Here is a 15,461-nt window from a genome sequence, read left to right on the forward strand (position 1 = left end):
AGTGTGGAGCTGGTCCATTTTCCACTGGAGACACATGTTGCTTGCACTGCCACATAGCTGGTGTGTCTCGGGCGCTAGAAGCCAACTGGTACTTTTTTGGGGGGTCGAGCTTGGTTGTGCTCTGGCTCAGTATTTCATGTGATGATCTCGGATGGGCCAGGTTTGCCCTCAACTCACATCGGACAGTTCGGTTTCAGGTTGTAATTTTTTCAGCCTGTTGAGAACTCTAGGATGGATAAGTGAACAGCTCCGCCAGGCACAGGCCCACAGGCCCACAGTGTAAGGGGGTCACCCTGGTCTTTACCTGCAAAATGTCTCTCAAATTAACACATTACGCCCAGAAAGAGACTCAAAGTAGACCAAAAAGTCATACAAATCAACTACAAATAGACTGAAAACTGACAAATAAGACATGAAATCACCCCAAAGAGACATTAATGACTATAAACTGACAGAAAACTACCACATAGACACACAAAACCACAAAAAGATGTATGACAACTACAAAGACATGCAAAACAACCAAAAAAAGTCTGTGTGTGTTGCTCCTGTTCGGGAGGGGTAACATTAGCTCATTAGTTGTGTGAACATCAGCCTCAACTTATTGTCTTTTGTGCAATTTCAAATGTCATATGTAGTTACTGGCTGTTGCGTCTCAGTCTGTCATTTTCGACCTGCATGTTTTGCATACTATAAAAAGCACTGCACACCATCAAAGTTATCTTGGTATTACTTTTCCCAACTGGTGCTCAGTGACATAACATTAGCGCTTCATGGTTCTCTCCTGTACCTTGCCTGGATGCTGACTGATTGGTTCGAACTCAGTGGATCATTTGGGGAGTTAAGCAACAACTTACAGGGAATGTTAATGTTAGTTGATTCTAAAATGAAAATGATTTGGCTCATGGCACACTTTTTAAATATCTTAAGGGAAAATATCAAGTATTTTAAAGTCAGAAGGCTCAAGTCCGAGTAAAGTCATGAGTCATGAGTGTTAAAGTCCAAGTCGAGTTGCAAGTCATTTTTGATTTTGTCAACTCAGATCTAAAGTCATCAAATTTACTAGTCCACACCTCTGTAGATTACACCCTGCACTCATATGAGTGATAAGTACTTGGCAGGACACATACAAATGGCATTATTGTTTTACATTTAACATGCCTCATTGTTTTATGTTTCAATTATGCCTTTACTGACGAGGTGTGGTTGAAGATGAAACGTCCATATCGGTGGAAGATAAGTTGTGTAATTATATTTTATTTTATTTTAACCTTGGATGAAGTAAAGCAGCTGGGAATATACACAGTTTCTCTAAATGCACCATTAGTTTTATGTATTATCACAAAAGCCAATGTTCTTTAATTACTACATGTTTATGTTGTTATTTCCGATGCTGTCCTGTTTTTTATGTTTTCCAGTAATCACTGGCAAAACAACATTTTACGTAAAAGAACATAATGGCTCATGGCAGATTTCCCTTTTGTGACTGAAATGACTAACAGCAGTGGATGAGTGTTAGACATAACAGGAAACGTTCTTGCACATATTAACCCCAGTCCCTGTCGCACCCATGTAAATGCGTGCTGTTAAAACTCGGGAACATCTTAAAGACAAAGCACAGCTGAAAGGATAACTAGCATGAACTGCGAATATATTCTACAACCCCACTCACACCCCAGATCATTTTCAGATGATGCAAGATTAGAGTCAGTTTCATTTCAATACTGGGGGGTGCCTTTTTAGCCTGGCTTTTAATTGAACTTTATGTCTTTTTTTAATTTTGTATTTTTTATTATTTTTGTGTATTTAACTATTTATCTACTTTTATTAATCTGTTTTTTCCAGCTGGCATATATTTATCAATTTTAAGTTATTTATTTATTGATGTAAAATTGTTTTTATTTTGAGTCACCTCAGTTCCTGTTTTTTCCCCTGTTTTTTATGAGTGCTTTGTTTCCGATGAAACCGTACATTTGTGAATTGTTTTAAAGACTGACTTTTTCAGTAGGAACTAGTGGGCTCAGGGCTGAGTGGCTCAGAGAGAGAGAGAAATGTGACCAACCCAGAACAAACATTAGCTTTGCGAAGTAGAAAGAGATAAAAACAGAGAGGGACAAAAGGGGAGAGTGAGGGCACAGTGTGAAACAGTGTGTTATTTGCAGATACCTCTTCACTGGGGTCTTAACTTCACCACAGGTTTACTTGAGAGCACCGGCTGCAGCTGACAAGCACGAAAGCATAATAAAAGAAACCTACATGACAGTATAAGTGTGCTTAACACAGACATATATGCAGAAAAATAAAGTCACAAAGTTAGTTTGCAATGGCTGTGCCATTAACTCCACATGAGACTTCCAAGTATAGGACTGTGTGGCCCACTTCACGTACTAATAGGTAAATAGCTTGATCAATCATTGAACTGCTGGGATTAAGGGGTGAGGTGTTTGTTAACCTATTGAGGGTTATATAATTCTTGGTTGGCAGAAAAACAAAGTCAGTTTGTTCCAGATGAAGTTTTTGAAGATGAAGTTTCTAAAATAGCTTTTATTGGTATGTATATACACCTCAGATCAAAAACATGTTGGGACGCCATGTAAAACATAAATAAAAAGGGAATACAATAATATGCAAATCCTTTTTGACCTTTTTGACCTGTATTCAATTGAATACAGTGCAAAGACGAGATATTTAACATTCAAACTTTATTGTTTTTGGTAGATGTAGACTTATACTGAATCTGATTTCTGCAACTCGCAAAAATTTGAGGCACCGTGTGACATCACCTTTTTTTTTAACAACACTCAGTAAGTGTTTAGGAACTGAGCTCTCAAACTGTTGAATTATAAGCCACATTTCTCACTCAAGATTCACAAGATGGCTCCTGAAAATCTTCAAGATTCAAAGACTGTCTGTGTGAAAGAAAGGGCCCCTTGTCATAGTCCGTGCCTTTCCTTCCTCCCTCTTGTGTCAGCAGTTTTCCCCCCTCCCCTTTATATCTTGGGTTCCTTGTTTGTCTCTCTCTGGGTGTTTCTCAAAGTCAAGGAAGGATCCTCATACGGCCGAATTTCAAGGATGCTACGTCATCATATCCTGCTGAAGGACCGTTCCCAGGGCTGGATTAAGACTTCCCTGGGCCCCTGGGCAACAACATTCAAGGGCCCCTCCCCGGTTACTTAAAGTTTACAAAACTCAATGCAAAAATGACAAATAGCCACAAACACACAATGCATATTTGCTTTTATTTGTCATGTTTGCATTGAGTTTTGAGAGTACATTGACTAAAAGATATTGTAGTTTCTTGAGACATTTTAAGGTAAAAAGTTGGAAAGTTGCACAATTTCACAGAAGTCAGAAAATTTTGCAAGTTAACTTTTGGAAAAAAAAAGTTGGAAAACGTTGCAAAAAAAGAAGAAAATTTAGCCCAAAAAGTACAAAATTTTACAACAAAGTTAAATTTGGATATTATTCAAAAGTAAAATATACTGCAAAATGTCAAAATGTTGCAACAAAATTGGAAAATTTAGCAAAACAAGGTGAAAAATAATGCCAGAAGACAAAATATTTAACAAAAAATTATCAAAATTATGTAAAAAATAAAAATATGATATATAGTAAATATTAATCATAGGCTAAATGTCAGGCCCTGGGCCCTGTAGAGGTCTTGGGCCCCTGGGCAAGTGCCCCATTGCCCATATGGTTAATCTGTCCCTGACTGTTCCAATGTCAAGGATCCTTCCAAATTTCACAGAGGACTGAATCCTTCTGTCAGAGAAATTCCAAGGACGCATGTGTGTGTCCTCAGCAGTTACAAAATCCCCACAATGCACATGATTTGCCGGAAGTGAGAGTGTGGCCTATTCAATGGAACTTTGACAGGATTTAGATAAATATGTCATTTATTTGGAATGATGTGGATTGATGTCTCCACGAGTTTTTGTTATAAAAGCGTGAAAAAAAAAGTATGATCCAGAAGTGTATTCTCCCTAAAAGTCACTTCACTTTGAAAACACTGATACATTTGTGTAAAATGATACAACAACATTAGGGGGTGCAAAAATGATCACAGTACCCTGAAACCTCCTCCGTCTGCTGAGAGTTAATGACTCACACCTGGGGACACTCGTTAGCCTGTTCCAATGTGTGTTGTCTGAATGCTAGGAAGGACTCTTGCCTTGCCTCTGCAGGACCTGTCCTCCCAAGGGAGAATCCTTGTCTTTGAGAAACAACCACTACTGTGTCTGTGTGTCTGGGCGTGGCTCTCACCAGTGCTGCTGCCAATCTGCCGGCTCACCTGAAAGCCATCAACTCATCAGCCCCAGCAGTACAAATACCACTGCTCTGCAGTCCAGTCTCCACCAAATTGTTCAGCCTACCTTGCGGTGCTAACTATGGCCTATTTGTTGGTTATTGCTTTTTTCCCTCTTTGATTTTGTGTCTCTGTGCCTCAGATCCACACTCACCAGCCACCTGTTTGCCTGCCACTCCAGCTTGCCAACCTGTTTACAGCCCTGCTCAGCCAGCCTGCCCTGATTCCCCTGAGTGCCCTGGATCAACACAAGACACCCCTTCTTGCCTTACTGAACATGAATCCACTTTAAAATGAACAGCTGTCTGAGTCAACAAAGTCAGTAGTATTCATCCTCTGGGCATCATGAATAGGTTGTGGGATATTTCAGCCTGAACCAAAGTGGTATTGGCCAGCAGAGCAACACTGCCATTTTTGGAGCTACGCCAACCTACTGTATAACTTGCATAATAAGAGTTCAAGAAAAGAGGAAAAGAACAGCCACTTGTAAATAACTGCACACTGAGGCCTCCCTGCACTTGGCCAAAGGTCCTGATGAAGGGGCGGGATCAGAGCTTGTAGCGTGACAACACTGTCCCTGGAACATGTGAGCAAGCACATTTTACATGCGGAGGCAAGTTTACATATACACATTGTGATCAAGTGTCACTGATTAATCTGCACTGCCTACTGACTGTAAGGACCACATTGTTTTGCTTGTGCTGTTGTGCAATGCACTGTACTCGACTGTGTGTGGAAATACTGTTAGAAAACGATTAGCCTGAAATAACACTGTAGTGACATTTATGTGACCTGCAATAAGGAAGCAGACATATGGCGTGGCGGGACAAGGATGAAAGTTAAGGCAGTGAAAGTCTCATTCAACTCTCCAACAAACACAGACTTTCACCCGAGAGAGCTCATGCCTCGTAAGATTCCAAAACCAAACCCTGTTCTTTTTTCCTAAACCCAACCACATGTTTTTGTTGTTAAAGGAAAAAAAAGTCAACTTGCAGTGTTGTACCGTGCGTTTATTTTGAAAGAGACTGTATGTAAACGTTAAATTTCCTGTGAAAACAGAAGTGTATCTTTAAAGAAGACAATGCGTGTAGCAGGCAGAACTTGACACGGCGTCATAGAACTTCAACAGCTAACGTACCCAGGGTACCTTAAGTCCATGAACAAACGTCAGAATGTGACGAGGTTGGAGTTAGGATGTGATGTTGAACATGGATGGATAGAGAGTTGAAGGCGGAGCCATTCATTCATATGTTAACTGTGTGGTGGTGCATGAAGCCAAAAAAGTCTGACTTCCCAGGCCCATGGAGCAAGCGATCTAGAGACTTTGCCAGCCGTGCGACTAACTTTCCGTTTAGCTCTCCACTAACTTGAATGGTGATAAATTGATTTTATTGGGTAACCCTTCGAGATTTTCAAAATGTTATCGGACCGAATAAATCAAATCCAGAGAGTGAAACGAGTCATTTTGCTGAGGTTGCGATTTTATAATATCTGGGGGCACCTCAAGTTTTGCAATTTGGCTGCTGCCATCTTGGATTTTTTTTGTTTTTTGGGAGCCAGAAGTGAACAAATTTGGAATGAGAGGGTGAAGCTGTGGAGGAGTGAGGGGTAGATCTGACTCATAGACTGTGGTGACACCTCGTAGACAGCCTGTCACCCAAGCGGCCATGCCCTTAATTCTGAGTAACTTTTAAAAGTCCCAGTGAAACAGAAATTAGAGCGACTTCAGCTGCTGTACCAACACATTCTCACTCCGACCTCGTCACATATTGACGTTTGGTCATGGACTTTCCACATCCACATACGACATGCAGCGTACCCTGGGTGTGTTGGTTGTTGACGTTCTGGGACACTGTGTCAGGTTCTGCCTATTACATGCATTGTCTTCTTTCACAATCCTTCCTTTTTGGGAAACAAAGACACACAGACGTAGCATGCTGTTACTTGTTAGCGAACCTAATCTTAGATCTGTGCAGCTAAAAGTTAAAGATTGATTGTTATAGTGGAAGTTGGATATGTGGAAGCATACAACATATTTTGTTTAAATGGAAGAAAACATGATTGGATTTTGATAGAGGATAAAAAGACACTGATTTTTTTGTGTTTTTTCTGGCATATATTGTTAAACGGTGATATTATCTAAAAGGGTTTGAAAGCCAATTTTCATTTCATCTCGAGTTAAACTGTAAATTATATAAAAATTCCCAGTTTACAATAAATCTGCTGTAAAGTTAGGCATTTTAAGATGGGGGTCTGTGGAGACTCACTTTTGGAGCCAGCCTCAAGTGGCCAGTCAAAGAACTGCATTTTTGCACTTCTGCGTTGGCTTCATTTATTAGTCCCCGAGGTTGCTGCTTGGTTTGAAAGTAGGATAAATATCAGAAAGTAAAATTTATTTCAGGTGGTTTTTTGTTGAACATACACGTTACACTGCTGACTGTAAACTTATCAAGAGGTATCTATTAGGTGGGTTTATCCAAGGTAAAGTCCCATCATATAATTATCTTATTTTCTGTTTTTTTGTCTCAACATGTCAACAACCTATAAATGTTGTGCCTCTGGTTCTTGCAGTTTCAAGATAAAATCCGCACTGAAGAAACAGTAATAAGACAGAGGAATTGTAGACTGATTGCCCAGCCACTTCTCGAAACCCGAACAGCACCACTAGCACTTGCTGGTCTATTTTAAACCTTTACACCAGTGAGCATGCTATTGCCCTCACTCACAGGCAGCAACTAGCACATAACACAAGACAGACTTGCCAGCAAACAAAAACACAGTCTGTGAAGAGTAGCATAGGATATCAAAGCTGACATCATCTCAGTTCAATACCATCTGAACCCTGGCGTTGGATAGCCTCAGGACACCTCCGGTACGATAGATCTTTCCTGCATGTGCTTAGCTAATGTCATGCTAACATGCTACTGCTCGTACTCTGAACTGACTGTGCATGTCTGCCTGGTGTGAGGTGGCCTGTGTATGTTTAGCACACCCACTGACAGTGTCACTATGGCCTCTGTAAGTGTCTGAGTTTGTTGGCCAGCTGCTCAGGGGCGGAACCAGTTAAAGATACTGATCAACGTGGAGAAGAAAGGCCTCTACATATGGAGCAAAGCCATTCAGTACCTTTCCAACCAAACATCATCTGAGTGGCTCCTCTTTGATGTTTGTCCATAGTAGGAACAACCAAGTGTCTGTAACATTTTGTACAATTACTGTACTTACTATATAGTGACTATCATGATCATTAACTGTAAGCTTACTAGAGCAAAACACCCAGCAGTGATTCATTAGCTCAGCTGGGGGGAAAAAAAGAAAGTGACCATGCTGTGCTCTGTACATAGATCCAGTTCACTGGACATAGTTACGTAAAGTCAGCTTTCACACTTTGGGAAATGATTTTCTCTTCATGCAGTATTTCAATCAGGCCAGCTGATGCACATTTTTACTCAAGTTACAGCTGTTGGAGCTCAAGTTACAGACCACCAAGATTACAAAGCACTTCTCGAATGGAAGCCCGTAGTGTTTTCGGTGGCGCACCCACAAATCTTTCATAGGGGTGGCCAGATGGGGTGACTGAAAATCTTGGGATGGCACACCAAAACCAAAAGCCATGACTGAATACCATTATGCTGTTGTAGTGTAAAGGCTAGTTGAAAACAGTGTCAATATAAAATTTAATCGCATACTTTGGTTTCTAATTTTACACTTAGGGTCTCATTCATGACATGTAAGTAAATCTGACAGTAAATTTGCACATAGAAAACCTCAGTGCTACAAACCTACTCCGGATTCATGAACACCGTGGAAAAATCGGATTTGATCGTAGGCATGTGTGTATGTTCATGAATGCCAATCAATTGTAAATTCCCAGCACGCTCCCGCTAGTCAGCAATTAGCATACATCTCCGCCCATGAACAGCCAGTGACCGCCATATACGGAAGTGATAATTATGGATAGGCATGTCCTGTTGACCTGCAAACATGGAGCAAACAAAGAAAGACAGGGAGAGACAAAAAGAAAAACTTGTCTGACGCTGACAAATTTATGTGTTTTTTTTTCCTTCTATAACATAAACACATGGTCAGGTTTAGAAAAAAAGAAAAGGGTTTGACTTTACGGGACACAAACACCACTCTCTCGGGTGAAAGTCAGTGTTTATTGGACCCATCCACCACATCTCCTACCCACCACACTCGGACTTCTGCTGCCTTAACTTTCGTCCTTGTCCTGTATACTATAACAGCAACCAGCTGCATATCATGCAGGATGCCTTTTTTCGTTGGTTTCTGACGCTGCAAGTCACTGCCCAAGCGCCGGATTTCAATGACTTCCGAGTGAGACCAGGTTTATTCACTCAGACAGGCCTTTCTGCTGTAGTATTTATATATAAAACTGAAATTGAACTGAAATTATTATTTGTATAGTCCTTTGAGGCATACTTGTGATATCCAACGAATTAGCGCCCTACTGTATGAATGATGCACTCAACGTTAAGTGATGGAGGTTCGGTTTAGACCAGTAAAGTTACTGTGGTTAGGTTTAGGAAAAGAAACATGCTGACCACGTACCTTAAAGGGACATAAAGTTCACTCAGAGTTCACACAGTTCCAAACACTGGTTTACTGAGGAAAGTCCCATGTTTTGAGTCCCATCCACCTCCAAAACCTTCTGCTGCTCAGGACCAATCACTTCTTTACTCTCATCAGGGCATTGGTCACGTGAATGCACCCGTTATGCATGAATAACTGGCTCGTGATTACGTGGGATATATTAGGGTGACCATATTTTGATTTCCAAAAAAGAGGACACTCGGCCGGCCGCGACATAGCCTACTTAAATAATACTCGCAGTTTACTCAAAGATGCCTTATAATTTTAATATATTTAAAATTTATATGTATGGATAGAAAATTCAGTTATATTACAAAATAATATCTCTCAAAGACAGAAATTCAGATAGGCCCCAACAGGGGACACATACACACACTAGAGTGTGGCAATCTGAACCTGACGGTACCCGACAGGTCGGGCCGGGTTTGGTCAAAAATGTAGCTATAAATTATATTCGGGCTCGGGTCGGATTCGGTCAGCTTTCAGTGAAAATGTAGTGTAAAAATAAATAAAATCCTATTGTCTGTCTTGTTTATTGCTTGGGCACTGTTAATTATGTGACAACACCTGAACATAACACACACAGACACACATTGGCTGTTTGTTTCTACCTCTCCTCTCTCTGGAATTCTCAGACCTCCAGCCGCCCGCCTCTGCCTTGATTAAACACTGAAAATAAAATAAAAGAGGGAGACAGGTTTTTCCTATTTTATCTTATTTTGTTTTATTTCTCCCTCTCCTCTCGCTGGAAGTGTCGGACCTCCTGCCTCCCGCTCCCGTCTCAAACACGGAGGTCTCCCTCTCCGCTGAGCTCGCCCGGCCTGTTAAATAGCCTGTAACCGTAACAACTGTGTGACACAAACTCTCTGCTTTGGTCATTAAATAACGTCGGTCTCAGTTCGGTTTCGGACAGAAATATGCGCCCGTGCCGCACTCTAGCGCACACACACACAAACACACGGAAAACCAGACATTATCATCAGTTTATAAAAAACCCCTGGACACCACGGACGCCCCGGACAGGACGTGAAAAGTGGACATGTCCGGGCAAAAGAGGACTTTTGGTCAGCCTAGGATATGTGCGAAATTTGGATCATTACTTACACGAATGAGAACAGCGTGATTAGGGTGGCCAGGCCCCCTTTTCTTTGCCCCCCACTTGGTGGCGCCACTGTATGTTTGGCTGTCAACTTACTTTAAGTTTGTTTTTGTTTGATATGGACAGATTATAAAACCTATTGTGACCTCTTACAAGAAAACAGAGTCCATTTTAAGCCCTTCATTATTTTTCAAATGTTGCAAATGCTAACAGAGACATTTCACTTCTAAATGCCTCAGATGGGTTAATTTAAATACCTCTTTGACAATCACAGAAACAAAGATGAGAAAAAGTCTAAGATATCAATAGAATTTTGTGCAGCAGAGCTTTGTTTATTTCTTTTCCCTGCACCAATAATCATCTCAACCCCTAACTACAATTTACTGCTAAGAATCTGAACCATCTCACTCCTCATTTTCTCTTTTATGATGCGTTTTTGGCATTACTCTGCCACCAGGTCACATATTGTATGCTGACAACAGTGGCACAGACATCCAGAGTCCATGGATGATCCAGAGCTGGACTCTGCTCAGGCAGAGCATGCCTCACTCCTGCTCAGGCAGCTGGAGAGAATGCGAGCAGCCGAGGAGCTCACTGATGTGGTGCTGCTTGCAGAGGGAATTCCCTTTGCTTGCCACAAGGTGGTGCTGTCTGCCTTCAGCCCATACTTCCAGGTAAAGATGCCATGCACAGTTACTTGCAGTTACTTGAAAGTTACAGTGCTGATATGGGAAACTACAAGATGATGCAACATGTGTTTTGTCCAGGCTATGTTTACGTGTGGTCTGAAGGAGACACGGGGAGGAGAGGTACCTCTTAGAGACACACCTGCCAAAAGCCTGGAGCTGCTACTGGACTACATGTACCGAGCTGAACTGCCCCTTTCCAACGACAACATCCAGGGTGTGGCTGCTGCAGCCTTCCTGCTCCATGTAGACGGAGCCTTCAGGTGAGAAGAGACTGAGGAGTGATCATTATTCAGATAAACTAACATATTGATATAAGAATATCAGAGGCATCAAGGTAATATAAGAGCAACGTACATAATAATATGTAAATACGTAGTAAAGAGGACTGTGACCTAAAGTTTGTTTGAAGAAGTACTGACACTATTTTGTTCCCATCACCACCTTGATGTTACTGCCTCAGGTTGTGTCAGAGCCACATGGAGGCCCGGATGGACCCCTCCAACTGTGTCGGTCTGTACCACTGGGCCAGAGACCTAGGGGCCACTGGTCTGGCCGACTGTGCCTTGAGATACCTTTGCCAACACTTTGCACAGGTGGGGCATTCATTATTAGTAGTTTAAGATATTCATCCAATTCGAGCCACAAGTCAACGGTCCGTGACCCCTCAGTGGTCCTCAGCGTTACTGCAGACTTAACAAAAATTGTTCTGTCACCATTTTTACTTTGACTGCCCACCGGTCGGAGCAAACATTCTCATTTTACAGCTAAACAGTGCACTAAAATATGTTTCTGAAAACATCCGTGGTGAGAAATAGGCAGCGCAGTAACAGAATCTTGACTCATATTTGATCAGCGCTGCCTAGTTTGGTCTGACCACAGCTAACGAGCCACACTTGACATGACTCACACTAACATGAGAGACTTCTCAGCTCTGACTGGTTGTTTTTGTTCACATGCAGTAGGGGCCATAGACAGAGGAGAATGATTTTTTAAATGGATTATCTGTCTCATGTAGTGCTGTGTGTTTAAGCAAATGTGAAAATAGTTATTTTATATAAAAGTTACCATCTACAGCTTTAAAGGCTCAGAGCAGATGCTCTCTTTGTTTGCATGACATTTTAGCTTCTCTCTCTGACTTGTTTTTCAGCTACTTGATGATGCCACTAGGTGGCAGAAATCACTTGCTCTTCTTTTGCACAGTCAGGCACAGGTGTTGAGACAGTCTGGGAATTACAGTGTATTGCTTTGGTTTATCACTCTTTGCTACCATCCACTACATACTCTTTCTTTTTAACTCAGCCATTGCTGTGGTTTACTCCCCTTTGTTTCCCCGCTGTGACTGTCTTTAGGTTTGTGAGGAAGAAGAAGTGCTGGAGCTGGATGCCCAAAGTCTTGGGGATCTGCTGGGTTCAGATGACCTCAACATATCACAGGAGGAGGTTGTGCTGGAGCTGGTGCTGCGTTGGGTGGAGAGGCGAAGGGGGGACTCGCAGAGTGAAACCCAGGCTGTGGATTTACTCAGGCGTGTCCGGCTAGAACTTGTGGACCCTGGATTCCTCCGTAAAGCCAGGAGGAGAAACCCGGTGAGAGAGGAAAGGGAGGAAAGGGACAAATAATAAAAGTCAAGACTTCTTATTCACATTTATCAAAGGATTGGTAGATTATCAGACTATTGTGCCTTTAAATGAATCCTCCAGGTGTTGCTGAGGGATGCTGAGTGCTTTGGGATGATTGACGCTGCTCTACAGACCTCAGGTCTCTGTGAGACGTCAGCTCCACCTCGGCCGGCACTCCGTTACGGCATGGAGACCACTGACCTGCTGCTCTGCTTGGGTGGGGTGGATGAAGAGGGGGTGCCTGCCCGCCGTGGAGGACATGCTGACCTCAGTTTTTGCTTTGCCCCCAGTGTTAGAAGGACTTACTACATCCCTTCTCCACTGAGGGGCTGTGGAGGTAGGGGGCAGATCACAGCTGGGGCAGTGACTCGAGACAACAACATAGTGGTGGCCATAGAGACAGAAGACCAACACAGGAAGAAGAAGCTGGATGTCTACAGGTGTGTGTGGGGGGGTCACATATGAGAAATACATTCTCTTTAAATGTCACTGCATTGAAAACCAGATCTAAAATGTTTGTTTATGTTGCAGATACGATAATTCGGAGGAAAACAGCTGGGTGGAGCTGTGCTCGACAGCACACAGGGACATGTACGCTTTAGGGCTGCTAGGTGATTCCCTGTATATGACAGGAGGTCAGATAAAAGTGCGTAATCACTATATCATCACCGACAGCGTGGAGAGATGGTCGCTGAAGAGAGGAGGCAGCTGGCTGAGCTTCGCCTCTCTGCCTCTACCCTTAGCCTGCCACTGCACCGTCAGCCTGAAGGAGCATCTCTATGTGCTGGGGGGCTGGACACCACAGGTACACACACCTGTGCATCTATGGAAAAATACTCATGCAATGACAATGGCTAGACTGACTGGATGCTGAAAAAAAAAAAAAGTTGTGATATTAAGAGAATTTCATGTTTTTGCAAATGCACATGCTCTAAATATCCAGGGGAGAAATTAACCCCCAAAACTCCCAAATCAAGTTGTGTTACAATCACACAAATTCCTGCACCCAGTGGCTTTACAGCAACTCAATGATTTCACGTTAGTAAAAGGTTGAATATAACGTTTGCCCTCTCAGTCCGTCACTGATTCTCCTCTGCTGCTTCTCATCTCTCACCTCAATTTCCCATCTTTTCCCTCCTCCTTCCTTCCAACTCTCTCCTCCACGCTCAGCATCAGCCAGATGATGAGCCTGACAAGCTGAGTAACCGTGTGTTTCAGTATGACCCCGGCAAGGACAGGTGGACTGAGTGTGCCAGGATGAAGTACTCCAGGTACCGCTGCGGCACGGCTGTGCTCAATGGAGAAATCTACATATTAGGTCAGACTACTGGACACACTGCGACTGTATTCCTACAATTTTGCTCCACACAAGAGATGATGATGATCCTGAATGGCTTGTGTGTGTGTGTGTTCGTTCAGGTGGTATAGGATGTGATGGAGAGGACCGTGGGCAATCACGACGTTGTCTGAGCTCTGTGGAGATCTATAACCCGGATACAGACACCTGGAGGGCAGGGCCGACTCTGCCCACTTCTCTACTTGCCCTCCGAACCAATGCCTCCAATGTAGGAGCGCTGGAGGGCAAACTCTACCTCTGTGGATACTACAAGGGGGCCGGTCAGTGATTTTTTTTGTTTGTTTGCTTTGTTTTACAGCTGTTTTTGCGTGGTCTCCTAAAGAACTGCCCCCCAATAAGTTTAACTTAATGGTGAAATGACCTTTGCACAAAAACAAGACACACTTTGTGTCGGCATCAGAGTTAGGGAATGCCACCTAACTAATGAGGCAGTATCTGTGTGGAAATTAGATTTCGGTCAGCCATAACTTACATACTTTCTATCACGACTGCAGGCCGTCATGAGATCATCACCAAGGAGATTTTGGAGCTGGACCCTGCAGACAATGTGTGGACGGTGGTGGAAAGACGAGCAGCCGTGCATGACAGTTATGACGTCTGTCTGGTGGCTAACCTCAATCCTCGAGACCTCTTCACACCCTAATTCATCTCCTCCTGACTCTGAGCAACAACGCATGGAGACAGGGTGTGTGGGAAATGAGCTGTCCTCTTAATCCCGTACAGCTTTATCAAAAGTGGGCTTGATATCTGGTATCACATGTATCAACAGCAAGGTCAATATACATGTGAAGTCAGGGTGTTGGTTGAGGATTTCCCAAAAAAGACAATGGTGTTCTTTTAAAGAGTAAGTTTGGTATTTTAGACCCTATTTTCCTATGTTCTGTGTCAAAGTGATTAGTATTGAGTGACTGCTGCAGCCGGAGGCAGCGAAACAGGCTGCAGTGTAGCCCACTCCGTGCATGTTCGCACTATCAATTGACATAATCTAAAAGTGCTTCTTTTTGCCCTGACAGGCTCAGATTGTTCTTATAAGTTTCTGACAATTTTTGAAAAGGATCACCACAGAGACAGACCTTTTTCTCTAAGAGTAAAAGTCTTTTTGTTTAACCAGAAACAGCCCTGAAAGTGCAGTCGCCAAATCCACCAGACTCCATTTAAAAAAAACATAATTTTATTATTGTTAAACACACTTAAGTGAAAGTCGACGAAAACTAAATGAAACTCACAAAAGCCATCTTGGTTCGTCTTTCTGCTTTTCCAACAATCACCAACTCTGGTTCGGTTGATATACAGTACAGGCCAAAAGTTTGGACACACCTTCTCATTCAATGCGTTTTCTTTATTTTCATGACTATTTACATTGTAGATTCTCACTGAAGGCATCAAAACTATGAATGAACACATGTGGAGTTATGTACTTCACAAAAAAAGGTGAAATAACTGAAAACATGTTTTATATTCTAGTTTCTTCAAAATAGCCACCCTTTGCTCTGATTACTGCTTTGCACACTCTTGGCATTCTCTCCATGAGCTTCAAGAGGTAGTCACCTGAAATGGTTTCCACTTCACAGGTGTGCCTTATCAGGGTTAATTAGTGGAATTTCTTGCTTTATCAATGGGGTTGGGACCATCAGTTGTGTTGTGCAGAAGTCAGGTTAATACACAGCCGACAGCCCTATTGGACAACTGTTAAAATTCATATTATGGCAAGAACCAATCAGCTAACTAAAGAAAAACCAGTGGCCATCATTACTTTAAGAAATGAAGGTCAGTCAGTCCG

The 15,461-nt window shown here is 42.5% G+C and overlaps 1 protein-coding gene across 2 annotated transcripts; it reads left to right on the forward strand.

Annotated features, from left to right (window-relative positions):
- The first annotated feature begins 6,414 nt into the window (after positions 1 to 6,414).
- Positions 6,415 to 14,973, forward strand: LOC125891499 (kelch repeat and BTB domain-containing protein 12-like). 2 transcript variants are annotated; one of them, XM_049580837.1, is made up of 11 exons: positions 6,415 to 7,178; positions 10,477 to 10,693; positions 10,787 to 10,968; positions 11,169 to 11,301; positions 12,058 to 12,291; positions 12,406 to 12,764; positions 12,856 to 12,915; positions 13,000 to 13,129; positions 13,495 to 13,642; positions 13,744 to 13,941; positions 14,176 to 14,973. In XM_049580837.1, the coding sequence occupies exons 2-11, from the start codon at positions 10,523 to 10,525 to the stop codon at positions 14,322 to 14,324; spliced, it is 1,764 nt and encodes a 587-aa protein (XP_049436794.1). In that variant the 5' UTR covers positions 6,415 to 7,178; positions 10,477 to 10,522; the 3' UTR covers positions 14,325 to 14,973. The 2 variants fall into 2 exon arrangements, with proteins under 2 accessions (XP_049436794.1, XP_049436793.1); XM_049580836.1 differs by having other exon boundaries at positions 6,660 to 7,178; positions 12,856 to 13,129.
- Positions 14,974 to 15,461: the final 488 nt, after the last annotated feature.

This window comes from Epinephelus fuscoguttatus, linkage group LG7 (assembly GCF_011397635.1).
Source record: "Epinephelus fuscoguttatus linkage group LG7, E.fuscoguttatus.final_Chr_v1".
NCBI classification, from domain to species: Eukaryota; Metazoa; Chordata; class Actinopteri; order Perciformes; family Serranidae; genus Epinephelus; species Epinephelus fuscoguttatus.

What these genes read in the sequence shown, in the direction of transcription:
- LOC125891499 (XM_049580836.1), top strand. Translation starts at nt 10,523, where the DNA reads ATGGATGATCCAGAGCTGGACTCTGCTCAGGCAGAGCATGCCTCACTC. An exon ending in TTTGCCAACACTTTGCACAG is followed by an intron (nt 11,302 to 12,057) that starts GTGGGGCATTCA and finishes GACTGTCTTTAG; the next exon opens with GTTTGTGAGGAAGAAGAAGT. An exon ending in TGGGGGGCTGGACACCACAG is followed by an intron (nt 13,130 to 13,494) that starts GTACACACACCT and finishes CTCCACGCTCAG; the next exon opens with CATCAGCCAGATGATGAGCC.